General features: G+C 54.5%; 2 protein-coding genes across 8 annotated transcripts in view; one reads left to right on the plus strand and one right to left on the minus strand.

Annotated features, from left to right (window-relative positions):
- Window positions 1-1,704, minus strand: part of TTLL9 (tubulin tyrosine ligase like 9) — a 65,591-nt gene extending 63,887 nt beyond the window's left edge. For 2 of the 6 annotated variants that reach the window (XM_060031077.2, XM_060031078.2), the window contains exon 1: window positions 1,429-1,688. The gene's annotated coding sequence lies outside the window, so the exon portion shown is untranslated. Of the gene's footprint in view, window positions 1-1,428 lie in introns of all 6 variants that reach the window. The other 4 variants (XM_060031074.2, XM_060031073.2, XM_060031079.2 and 1 more) reach the window with 4 other exon arrangements.
- A 100-nt stretch (window positions 1,705-1,804) lies between these two features.
- Window positions 1,805-10,788, plus strand: DUSP15 (dual specificity phosphatase 15). Of its 2 annotated transcripts, XM_060031080.1 has the most exons (7): window positions 1,805-2,138; window positions 2,833-2,866; window positions 4,818-4,900; window positions 7,011-7,060; window positions 8,042-8,116; window positions 9,269-9,440; window positions 10,234-10,788. In XM_060031080.1, exons 1-7 carry the CDS (start codon window positions 2,118-2,120, stop codon window positions 10,504-10,506), a joined length of 708 nt encoding a protein of 235 aa, XP_059887063.1. In that variant the 5' UTR covers window positions 1,805-2,117; the 3' UTR covers window positions 10,507-10,788. The 2 variants fall into 2 exon arrangements, with proteins under 2 accessions (XP_059887063.1, XP_069397583.1); XM_069541482.1 differs by lacking the exons at window positions 1,805-2,138; window positions 2,833-2,866; window positions 7,011-7,060; window positions 8,042-8,116 and having other exon boundaries at window positions 4,817-4,900.
- The last annotated feature ends 1,721 nt before the right edge of the window (window positions 10,789-12,509 follow it).

The following is a 12,509-nucleotide window of genomic DNA, read 5'->3' on the forward strand; positions in this document are numbered from 1 at the left end:
CTTTCCCACCGCAGGGCCTTTACTTGTGCTGTTCCTTCTGCTGGAAATCTCTCCACTCTTTAAACAGCTGTGTCCTTCTTACATGTCAGGTCTTATCCAAATGTCTCCTATTTACAGAAGTTCTTCCTGTCCTCCAGTTTGCTTCCTCCATAGAAAATTGTGACCGTTTGTAAATGCTTTGTCTATTTGTCTATTTTGTTTGCCTTCCCTCCTAGCCCTGATGTCCAGTATGGAGCTACCAGCCACATATGGCGATTAAGCATTTGACATGTGGCTAAACTGAATTGAGATGTGCTCTAAGTATAAAATACACACTGGATTTTAAAGACTTAATACAATTAAAAGAATGTAAAATATGTCATTAATAATGTTTAAATATTGACTACACATTGAAATGATAATATTTTGGCTATACTGGGTCAAATAAAACCATGAGTAACAACCTGCTTCTTTCTACTTTTTCAATGTCGCTACTAGAGAATTTGTGATTACCCATGTGGCTCACATTGTATTCCTACTGGGCAACGCTGGTCTAGACCGTTAGCCAACAAAGGTAGGAACCACTGCCACCTTATCTGTTAGGGACATCCCTAATGCCTACCATATAGTGGGTACTCAGTAAGTATTTGTTGAATAATTTGGTTTATATGAGAACCTTGGACACAGAGCTGAGACAGGCAGCCCCATGTACACTGTGAATTTGAGGAAGAAAGAAATACCAAATAAACAGTTTTATTTTCCTGCAGTCACTGCATTTCAAACAGGTTCCTCCGACCCTGTCCTTCTCTGTACCCACATTCCTCCCACAGTCACTTACCACTACAGATGGAGGGGGGCAGGTGACGGCTAGAGGAGTAAAGCTGGTTCAGCTGCTTCTATTTCAGTCCCACAGGAGGTGTGTGCTCTCAGTTATTTCACATTCTCCATCTTTGGTCCTAGTAGCAGCACACTGAGACATACCGTTTGGGTAGCTGGGAGCCCAAATGGATTTGCCCAAGGTCACTGAGCAGGTCAGAGGTGAATGAATAGGGCCTGGAACCCTGGTCTCCAGACTCACCTTCTGAGACTCTTGCCTCTAACTACATCCTGTCGTAGTCTCCTTTACTCCAAGGAACCCAGGTGACTGTAACACTCACTCATCTCCCTCTCCTCACATGCACCTCTGATTTACTGGGGCCCCTAAGCAGAGTTATGCCTGGTCCCAGCAGAGCTGACCCAGATGGCACTATCCTCAGAGGCCAAAGTATATGGGAGGAAGAGATGGGAGGACGGCTGGATGAATGAACAGACAGACGGAACAGTGAATGGATGGAGTGGAGGATGGGAGGACAGACTGGCTGCAAGAGTTGGGGAGGAGGATGGTTGGCTGGTAAGATGCCTGCATGGGGGACGGAGCAGGGAGATGTACAAAGGGAAGGAATTACCCACTTTTCTCGTCTCAAACAGAATCTGAAGATCAAAGTCCAGCCCCCATCACGTTTCTGCTAGAAAACCGAGGCCGAAGGAGCTAGGCGTTTCGCCCCAGGGCCCGCAGGGAGGGCCGGGCAGAGCTGGAGCTGGGATCCGAGTCTCTGAGCCCGCGGCTGGGGGCTCTCTCCGCCCCCGCCCCGCCCGCGCCTGACGGTGCCAGGGTGGGGGGAGCGCCCCGCCCCCACCTCCGGAGGTGGAGGCCCCTCGCGGCCCCAACAAGCTGCCGTTGTCCCGCGGGCCCCGGGCCCGGCACACTGGGGCTTTGTCCAGCCCCCCGCCGCGACCCACGGGTGGGGGGGCGGCCCACATGACCAAGGGGGTAGGAGGAGCCTGCAGCGGCGGTGGCGGCGGCGGTGGCAGCGACGACTCCAGCATTTCCCTCCCTGGCCGGGGGTCGGCGGGCGGTGGCGGCGGCAGCGGCGGCGGCGGCAGCTGGGCAGGGCTGGGCCGAGCTGCGGACGCCAGGCCCCCCGATCCCCGCCAGGCTGCGGACACTAGGCCCCCCGATCCCCGCCAGGCTGCGGACACCAGGCCCCCCGATCCCCGCCAGGCTGCAGGCGCCGGGCCCGGGCCGTCAGGGCAGCTGTGACCCTTGCGCTCAGCGGGTGGCGAGCTGGGGGTGCGCCCGGATCCCCGCCCCCGGGATCATGGGGAATGGCATGACCAAGGTAGGGGGCCGGGATGGCGCAACCCGCACCTGGCCGGCCCCAGCGCCGGCCGGGCGCCCGCCTCTGACCTTCTGGCTCTGGCGGTCTGTGTGTCTATTTCTCTGTCTCCCTGGGACCCTGAGATCGTACGTCTCTGTCTGTCTCTCTGGGGCGGTATCTCTCTCTGCCTCTGCCTCTCTGTGTCTCTGTCTCTGACAGTTTCTGTGACTCTGTATTTCTTGCTGTGTCTTTCTGTGGCACTCTTGTCACCCCCAGACTATCTCTTCCTGAGTCCCTTTCTCTGTCTCCATGTGTCTCTGTCTCCCTGGACTCTCTCTAACGCTGTTTCTCTATCCTTCCCCATCCCCCACCCCAAGGCACGACCCCCATCTGTCCCTGCCTTCCCACCTCCTTCTCAGAATTCCCCATCACCCACCTTAGAAAGTCCACCTCTCCCTTTGTCCCCTCCCCTGTGCTCCTCCCACCCTCTTTCCCTAGGTCTTTGTGCCCCTCCTTCCTCTTTCCTCTCCCCCTACCCAGGCTGGCCTCCCTTGATGCCCCCCTGCTGCCCTCCCCAGACATCACTCATAGAGCATCCAGGCCCACAAGACGGGGGTGATCGCTCCCTGAGTCCTGAGGGCCAGACGCCCTTCATGGGACTGAGCGGGGTTGCATGCACCCCTACCCGGCTGACCCCGGCCTGTCTCTCCTGTAGGTACTTCCTGGACTCTACCTCGGAAACTTCATCGGTGAGCACCGCCCATTCTGTCCCAAGGCCATGGCATACTCCCTGTCCCAGGCCTGTGTCCACCATTCATGCTCTGGCCCACGCACCCTGGACACGCTCAGGAATGGGGCCGGGGGCAGGGAAGCGATGCCAGGCTGGGAGGGGGAAAGAACTCATGAAGACTAAGGGGGACGTGGGTGGAGGAGTGTCCCCAGTACAGAGGGCTCCGAACACTGGACACTGGGCAAGGCTGCACCTGCTCTGAGCCTCAGCCTCTCCCACAGCACAAGGCCCACCCCTGCTTCTAAGGATTTTGCCAGCCCTGAGGTTCTGGGTTGAGGTCTGTTTGGAGGTGTTGCTTCTAGCTGGGAAGCTGGGAAGGCTTCCTGGCACAACCTCCTCCTCAGAGGAGAGGTCTCTAGAGACTGGACTCTACGTCAGAAACTTCACCGGGGAGCACTGCCCGCTCTGTCCCAAGGCCACAGCACTCCGCCTGTCCCAGGCCTGGGCTAAGAGACAGGCTGGTCCGGAGCTTGGGAGACCCAAGGCAAGAAAAGTCACTTCCATCTGTGGAGTCAGAGAAAGCTTTAGGGAGGGAGGGGCATCTGCACTGGGGCAGAGCTTTCCCCATCCACTCCTGTCCCACTCTGGGCTTAGGGGCCCCACTTTCCTAAACCCTGGTCCCTTCCTCCCCGGGAGCTCCCTCAGCAGCTCACACCACACCGACTTCTGAATATTTGGTAAGTAAGGTCTGAACCCCCTTTAAGTGTGCAGGCCCATGAGGGCAGGAGCCATGAACTTGACCCCACAATGCCATGCCCAGCCAAGGCTGCACATGGTAAACACTCAGTAAATGTGGTGAATGAGGAAGTGGGCATGTGGAGATCAAGTGTTATTTCTTCGATTATAAAAGGTCTGCATGCACTGGAAATCCAGCCCCTAGAGATGGCTACTGATAGCTGTGGGAGGTATATCCCTGGGTTGTTTTCATGTATCTTTGTACATATAGATATAATATTTAAAACAAAAATGGAGGCCTATTCTGCATGCTGTTCTGTAACCTGTGTTTCCCATTTAATAATATATTGTGGGCTTCCTTGCACATCAGCACACAGAGATCTTGTTAGTGGCTGCACAGTATTCAAGTATGAATATACCATTATTTATCCAGTCCCCTTGTGGTTTGTTCCCCTTTTTTTTTTTTTTTGGCTGCATTGGGTCTTCGTTGCTACACGCAGGCTTTTCTCTAGTTGCGGCGAGCGGGAGCCACTCTTCATTGTGGTGCGCAGGCTTCTCATGGCCGTGGCTTCTCTTGTTGTGGAACACGGGCTCTAGGCGCACGGGCTTCAGTAGTTGTAGCACGCGAGCTCAGTAGTTGTGGCTCGCAGGCTCTAGAGCGCAGCCTCAGTAGTTGTGGCACACGGGCTTAGTTGCTCCATGGCATGCGGAATCTTCCCGGACTAGGACTTGAACCTGTGTCCCCTGCATTGGCAGGCGGATCCTTAACCACTGCACCACCAGGGAAGCCCAGTTCCCATTTTTAACTGTTTCTGATGTGTTGACAGTCATAAGCAGCAGTGCAGAGAACCATCTTCTACACACAGCTTTCTGTGTGAGTTAACCCTTCTGTAGGCAAGATTCCTAGAAGAATTGCCTGGTGAAGGATATGCCACAGAAGGGTGTTTGCAATGGAAAGAACAGCAGGGGCAAGGCTGGGGAGGTGCTGGGCTGTTACCTGTGGGTGCCCCAGTGGAGAGACTGAAGCTTAGGGGTGTGACAGGACCTGTCATGCTGGGAGCAAGAGGTGGTGAAGGAGCAGGGAGCCGGCAGAGGGTGGGCCAAGGTGGAGAGGGCGGGCTGAGTAGGAGAGTGGGGCAGTGAGCTCCCGCCTCACTTGGCCAAGTGAGTATATATATATCGGAGTATATAGGTCACACCTGCCAGATTGGCTCAAGCATCCTTGTTTCTTTCAGACGCCAAAGACACGGATCAGCTAGGCCGGAATAAGATCACACACATCATCTCCATCCACGAGTCACCCCAGCCTCTGCTGCAGGTAAGCCTTACCCCCATCCCAGAGCTGCACATGGGTGGGAAGGGGGGTTTCAGACCCCCACAGCACCCATTTATCAAGTACCTACGACGTGCCAGATCCTCGACTGGCACCAGGCCTTCCTGACCCATATGCTAACTCATTTGCTTAAAAACTGGCCTGTTTTACATTAGCATCCCTATTTGCTCCCTCTCTGGCAACTGAGGACCAGAGAGGTAAAGTAACTGGCCTGAGGTCACACATCCAGGAAACTAAGGAGCTGGAATTTGAACACAGGCCATCTGGCTCCAGAGGCCTCACACTAAACCTTAAAAAGTCTCCCACAGGGGCTTCCCGTTGTCCAACTGAATAGATGACTCCACGTAGATGTTTCTGGGCTCTGTGTCTCGCTTGTGACCTGGGGCTATGATTTCACCTGTCTGGGCCTCTGATCCCTCAGCCCTATCTGCCCCCAGGGGACTGTGACATGGTAAAGATGCTTTGCACACTGTACAGCACGGCCCCCACTGGGAGGGTTGGAGCTGGTATTATCGAATCCTGGAAAAGACGGGGTGAGGGTGTTATGACCTAGAGTAGGGAAGTAGGAAATCCAGGCCACATGTGCTGGAGTCAGGAGCTCTGAGTTCACATTTTCACCACATTCTGACTGTAACCTTGGGCACAGGTACTTCACTTCTCTAGACCTCAGTTGCCTGATCCGTAAAAGGGGAATTTTATAACAGTACCTACCTCACTGGGTTGTTGAGAGCCACAAAATAGGCACTCAGCAAATTATAGCTGACATAATAACAAAGTTAATCATATTCTCAATCGATAAACAGAGCCCCTTCCTCTTTATCTGTTAGAGTCTGGCTCACCCATCGACGGGAGAGAACTGTGGGTGGGAAGGGACTCTGGAGATCTGAGATCCAGACCGGGTTCTGTCACAGCTTTGCTGTGTGCCCTTGGGCAGGGTCCTTGCCCTCTCTGGGCCTTAGTTTCCCCTTGTGTCAGATTTGATGGTCTCTAAGAGCTACCTCCAATAATCTGTGGTTCTCAGTGTCACAGAGACACTAGAAGAAATTTCCAGGTCAATGGAGTCTGATTTTGCTTTATAGAGCAGGCTTGTTTTGGAGTATTTGGAGGATGCAAGTCACTAGAGTGCCTGAGGAAGGTTGTCTAGGCATGACTATATTTACTAATGAAATGACTACTGGCAAAATGAGTCCCTGCTCCGGCAGCCCTGCCCTCTTCTCCCTCCCCATCCATCAGTGAATTTACCAGTCAGGGTTTGATAATGCCCTGCAAATCCAAGGCCAAATGTGTTGCAAAGCGAATTTGCAAACCTCGCAAAAGATGCAGGCTCGCAAAAGATGCAGGCTCGCAAAAGATGCAGGCTTGCAAAAGATGCAGGCTCGTGGGTCCTTGGGGAGAGTGAGTTACAGAGAAGGGCTGGAATCTCACACAAAGCCACTAACAGATGAGGACCTAGCCAGGCGGTCACTTAGTCACTGGCTGGAGGTGCGCCAGTCCCTTGAAAAGAGCCATTTGAATATCAAAGGACTAAGAGAGGTCCCTGAGAAAAGTGATTCTTGGAATGTGGGCAGGGCTCATCTTTAAGATCTTGTGGGAAGGTTAGGCGTGGAGTGAAAGATGTGGTAGCAAGTTTGTTGGAGAAATTCCTGACAATTCATTCCTTGATTATTTTAATAATTAGCACAGAGTTTTATAACCACAATTCATGAACTAAAACTAATCTTCATATTTCTTGTTTCTTTTCAAGAGAATAAAATCTGCTTTGCCCTTCTTACTGTGTAATTTTGTAATCCTTTTATGGAGGGGAGTCAAGTTAAGTGGCCCTTTCCCAGCTATTAAATAAAAGGTCCCTGAATCCTTTTCGGCAAGTCTTTGTGCCCGAGTCAGCTATGGGGTTAGGATACCATCTTCTCAGAAGGTTCTGGAACCACAGATGGTCAGACCTGGGAGGCCCTCAGAGGAGGTGTCTACCCTCTTTGGACAGAGACAATAACAGTGGCCCAGAGAGGGGCAGGAACTGGCCTAAGGTTGCGAGGTGCTTGGGAGGCCCAGGCTGGGGTTGGGGTGCAGGCTGCCCATGTGTGTTTTGTACTTGCAGGACATAACCTACCTTCGCATCTCAGTGGCCGACGCCCCTGAGGTACCCATGTAAGTTCCTCTGGACGGGCTGACAGATGGACAGACAGCTGCTTCATGTGGGGGGAAGAGGGAGGGTGGGAGGTGGTCTGAGGGAGGACAGAGAGGACTCAGGCCACAAAGCTGTCCTGGAGACCCCAGCACAGGTGTTCTCCCAGACCACCTGGACTCTGTCTCAGCCACACCCTTGCCTATGCCGCTGGCCAAGTCTTAACCTCCCAGAGCTCAGTCTCTTTGGCTATGAAATGGAGAAAACACCCCGTCCCTCAGGCTCAGACGCCCCAGTGGGTTTGAAAGGGTCAGGCTCAGCCTGTTCCTGGCCTTGGAGTTAAGGCATCTGGGTTCAGGCCAGGCTCTGCCACTTACTTGCTGTTTGACCTTGGACAAATCACTTCCCCTCTCTGAGAGAGAAAATGGGTGTGTGAGGGGTTGGGGCCATCAGCACCAAGGAGGCTGTCATAGATCAGATAGCGCAGGTTGAGGATCTAGGACAGGGCCTGGCGTGTAATGAGGGCTCAGAAAGCAGGATTTTGGTTTATGTTATTAGCAGTAGTACACCCCAGCCTGGGAGGGACCCAGACAGACACTCCTGCCCCTTGGGACTCTTGCTCCCAGCCCTGTTGTTGACCGTTATTGTCCCCAGGCGCTCTGTTTGCAGACCCCAGAGGGGTGGGACTCCTCGCACCCATTTCCTTGAAAGGTCAAGATAAACCCTCCATGAAAATAGGATCCACAGGACCCGTTGAAGAGGTGCTCCTGCCTCTGTGGTGGGATTTGCCAGCATTGGCCTCTCTCACCTCCTGAAACGCCACCATTATTGCTTCACACACACCTCCACCAGTACTACAGTGTCAGCCCCTAGTCACTGCACGTGCTGGCTGACCTGAGGATCCAGGGCTCTGTCTCTTGCCATCCCAGAAATGGGGTGGGGGACAACTCCTAGGAGACCTGTCCCCCCCGCAGTGCTCTGTACCTTATTGCTTTCTTCTCTAGCAAAAAGCACTTCAAAGAATGTATCAACTTCATCCACTGTTGCCGCCTCAATGGGGGAAACTGCCTTGTGCACTGGTGAGTTAAGAGGGGAGTGGGGGGAGGGGAAGTGAGTGGCCTTCCTCCATCCTGAACATGCCCTCATCCTGTGGGGAATGCAGAGCCTGCGATGGATCTTCTCCAGCCTGTCATGATGCCTGACAGTCCACCATTCGTCTGACAGGCTGATGGAGGACTCAGATCAAGGCTCTGTCTCTTACCAGCTGTATGGCCATGGCCAGATAGCTATTTCTCCCTGAGACTCAATTTTCTCATCTGTAAAATGGGAAAAAAGAATGTTGACCTGGCGAGCTATTGGGAGGAATAGGTGAGGTCAGGCAGGTAGCCCAGCATCCTTCAGTAATTCCAGCTCCTTCTCCTCTCCTCTAGCCTTTGAGGCAGTAGTACAGGGCAGTGAGGAGCCCCAGGCTGGGAGATGGGACCCCTGAGTTTTCCCAGGGGCCCCTGGCCCTGTTGATTTCATTCATTCCATAACTTCTCACTACGCCTGGCTCAGGGTAGCTCTGCCTGAGCCCCAGCCATAGGGACGGCTCCTCCAGCCTGCCTCTCCCCCTCTCTTCTTCCTTTCCTTGCTCCAGCTGTGCTGGCCATCTCCCCATTCTTCAAGTCCACCAGGATCCCACCCACATGGTCTTTGTACACTGCCCAGAACATTCTTGACAATCCTTACCCGTCTTTCAGGATTCAGCTTGATGTCACTTCCTTGCGAACCCCTTCCCTAATCCTCCGCATCCCTTCCACTAGATTAATACCTCTTCTTATACAATCTCCTAGCCTCTGGACTCATCTTCGAAGCAGTTATCACCACCTGAAATTGTTTCCCTTGTTAGCGTCTGTCTCTCCCAACCATATTGTAAGGCCCAGGATAGCAGAGACCATGTCTGTTTTATTCTCCACTATATCCCCAGTACCTGAAAAATCACAGATGATCAGGAAACGTGTACTGAATGATTGAGTGAAGTGATGTTTCACTCAGGCCTTTGATGTGGGTGAATGCCAGGCAGAGGGAACAGCATAGACAAAGGCCTGATGTGGGAAGACAGGTCCTGGCAGGTTCCTTGTGGTTGGAGCTCAGGAGGCAAGGGTGGGAGAGCTGAAGTGGGGATGGGGCGCCTGGAGGACACGGAGGAGATTGGGCCTTACCTGAAGCCTTGGGGTGGGATGTCCCAGCTTTGCAGGCATCTCCCGAAGCACCACCATCGTGACGGCATATGTGATGACTGTGACAGGACTGAGCTGGCGGGACGTGCTTGAAGCCATCAAGGCCACGCGGCCCATCGCCAACCCCAACCCAGGCTTTAGGCAGCAGCTTGAAGAGTTTGGCTGGGGCAGTTCCCGGAAGGTAGGGGCAGGGGCAGGGGTGGGAAACTCTTCTTACTTGAGCTGAGCACTGATTGGAAGGAATTTAGCCTGTGGCTCTTGAGCTAACCTAGCCCCTAGGTTGGACGGCCAGGTGTTTTCTTTTCCTTTTTAACTTAGGATTTGAACACCCGTGGGCCTGATTATGGACCCTTCAATCTGGCTAGGTTCCAGCATTGCCTGCTCTGCCTACCTGGAGCCTGAAGGCATTTGAACATTTGGCTCCTCTGGGGAGACATGTCCAGTCCTTATTCCACCCCTGGGTCCTTGATGAGGCCAAAGCAGTTCCTTCTCTTATGCCCACTGGGCAGATGGCACATGGAGATGTCGGGGACTGAGCTGCGCCCTCCCCCACCCGCAAACAAGAGATGAGAGAGAGAAGCAGTCAGTGCAGGAAGGCAGGCTGCTGCCCAGAGACTTGTCTGCAAGGCTGCATTAGGAAAGAGGCAGGCAGGGAAGAGGGCCTGCTTGAGTAGAGTTGTTGGTTAGTGTGGGGAGGGGTTAATGTGGTCCCCACTGTGCAGGTGGGGGGCTCACTTTAGTAGGTCTGGAAGATGGAGTGTCAAAGGGGAAGGGGATTCGGGGAGAGGGGAGGGATTCGGAGGGAGAGGGGCTCAGTTAGGGGGATGGGGACGCAGAAGGGAAGCTAAGAGGATGGTCAGGACGGGAGGGGCTTAGCGAGGTGTGGGAAGCTCGAAGAAGAGCGGAAGCTCTGAGGATTGGGGAGGGGACCGAGCCGGCGGCCCGGCATCGACCCCGACTCCACCCCACCCCAGCTTCGCCGGCAGCTGGAGGAGCGCTTCGGGGAGAGCCCTTTCCGCGACGAGGAGGAGGTGCGCGCGCTGCTGCCGATGTGCGCGCGCTGCCGGCAGGGCTCTGCGAGCGCGGCCTCTTCCCCCGCGCCCAGCTCCTCGGCCTCGGAGGGGACCTTGCAGCGCCTGGTGCCGCGGTCGCCCCGGGAAGCCCACCGGCCGCTGCCGCTGCTGGCGCGCGTCAAGCAGACTTTCTCTTGCCTCCCGCGGTGTCTGTCCCGCAAAGGCAGCAAGTGAGGATCCTGCCCCGCCGTGGCGCCCCTCGGCCTCTCGACCGGTCCCCTTCGGGGATTGTCTGCGCCTCCCACGGCCTTCAGGACGGGCCCAGAGCCTGTGGGAGCCCCGCGGCGGCCTGATCCCCGCCCCTGCCCCCTTCGCGCCTTGCTTGTCTGCGTCCGCGGTCAGTGTGTCCTCCATCTGTGTGTGTGGCTCTGTGTCTGGGCCGGCCTGCTGCAGCTACCTGGTGCCTTAGTTCTTGGGCTGGGGGAGGGTGCCCCGGCCCCCCCTCCCATTAAAGGCGGTGGGAGTGGGAGTGGGTGGGTGGGGTAGTTGGATGGGCCTGGAGGATATTAAAGAGACACAGAAGCTGCCTGTCTGATCGCCTCCCAGTCGTTCCTTCATTGAGCAAAGGCAGGGCTGCAGGACTCTGCCAGGGGCTGGAGCCTGCCGGAAAAAAAGAATGGGAGGGGGTTTGCATCCCCTAGGGCCTGAGGAGCCTGCCACCCTCCGTGAACTGCAGTCTGCAGGGCTGAGTTCCCCTTCCCTGACCCTCACCCCATCTCTCCCTGGAGCCCTGGTCTCCTGAAAAGGCCGCCAGCTCCTCCTCTCTGAACCCCTTTCCCCCTGGCTGAGCTCCTGTCCTCCCTGAGCACTGCGCCCCGCCCCCGCCTCCTCCCCAGCTCCTTTCCTTTCCCTATCCACAAATCTTAGCTAGTAAAGGTATAGTAGTAGTACCTGCCTCATGCCTGACTTTTTACTTGAATGAGTTCACTTACTCCTCGGGGAGGAAACTGAGGCTCAGAGTGGTCAGGCAGCTTGCCCAAGGACACACAGCTAGAGTAGGGGAGGCTGGGTTTGAAGCTAGACACTCTGTGTCCCATGATGGTTGTTAAGAAGCAGCTCCTTCTGGTCTTGAAGGTTATTGGCAAGGAGGATCCACCCCCAGCTAGTGGGAATGGCCCTCCCCACCTAGAGTTTAAAGGCCAGGGGAGCCACTGTGGAGGGAGGGTCTCAGGGCAGCCCATAAAGCAGCAAACTGACTCTGAGGATGAACAGGGGTCACCCGAGCTGATTTTTCCTAAACTAAAATTAACTTAGAATTAAGAGAGATCTGAAATCTCTATAATCTAATAAACACCTGTATGGGGGTTCTTATTATGCACCAAGCAGTGTGTTCAGGGCTGTGGGGGAGGCCCAGATTCCAGTATTCGGGGTGGGAGAATGGATGAAATAACCTTCACCTGCTACCCAACCTCCTCCTCTGCATTCATGCAACATGAGTTCATTGAGTACCTACTGTATGCCAGGCATTGTACTGGGCACTGAAGACACAGCAATGAGCAAACCTGTGCCCTGGTGTTGCTGACATTCTGGTGGGAAAGACACTAGATAAACAGATAAAAGAAAAAATATGTCCGGGGGACTTCCCTGGTGGCGCAGTAGTTAAGACTCTGCACTCCCAATGCAAGGGGCCCGGGTTCCATCCCTGGTCGGGGAACTAGATCCCACATGCATGCCGCAACTAAGAGTTCTAATGCCTCAACTAAGGAGCCAGCCTGCCGCAACTAAGACCCAGTGAAACCAAATAAATAAATATTTTTTTAAAAAATGGGGGGCTTCCCTGGTGGCACAGTGGTTAAGAATCCACCTGCCAGTGGACACAGGTTTGATCCCTGGTCTGGGAAGATCCCACATGCCGCGGAGCAGCTAAGCCGCACGCCAAAACTACTGAAGCCCCCGCGTGTAGAGCCCGTGCTCTGCAACAAGAGAATCCACCTCAGTGAGAAGCCCGCACACCGTAACGAAGAGTAGCCCCCGCTCGCAGCAACTAGAGAAAGCCCATGTGCGGCAACGAAGACCCAACTCAGCCAAAAAAAAAAAAAAACTCCATTCCTATCATCTCTAGGACAAACAAAACCCCTTGATCTGATGTTCCAGGTCCTTCATGATGCTCCCCGCCCCCTTCCATTGCTGCTTTTACCACACTGTGGCTCAATAAGAGCAATAATACCACTCATTTA

The sequence above is a fragment of the Delphinus delphis genome, chromosome 15 (genome assembly GCF_949987515.2).
Source record: "Delphinus delphis chromosome 15, mDelDel1.2, whole genome shotgun sequence".
NCBI lineage: Eukaryota > Metazoa > Chordata > Mammalia > Artiodactyla > Delphinidae > Delphinus > Delphinus delphis.

Excerpts from the sequence above, each read along its gene's own strand:
- DUSP15 (XM_060031080.1), top strand. The coding sequence starts at position 2,118 with ATGGGGAATGGCATGACCAAG. Across the intron at positions 2,139-2,832 it reads TGGGGAATGGCATGACCAAG|GTACTTCCTGGACTCTACCT; the intron begins GTAGGGGGCCGG and ends TCTCTCCTGTAG. Across the intron at positions 8,117-9,268 it reads GGAAACTGCCTTGTGCACTG|CTTTGCAGGCATCTCCCGAA; the intron begins GTGAGTTAAGAG and ends GGGATGTCCCAG.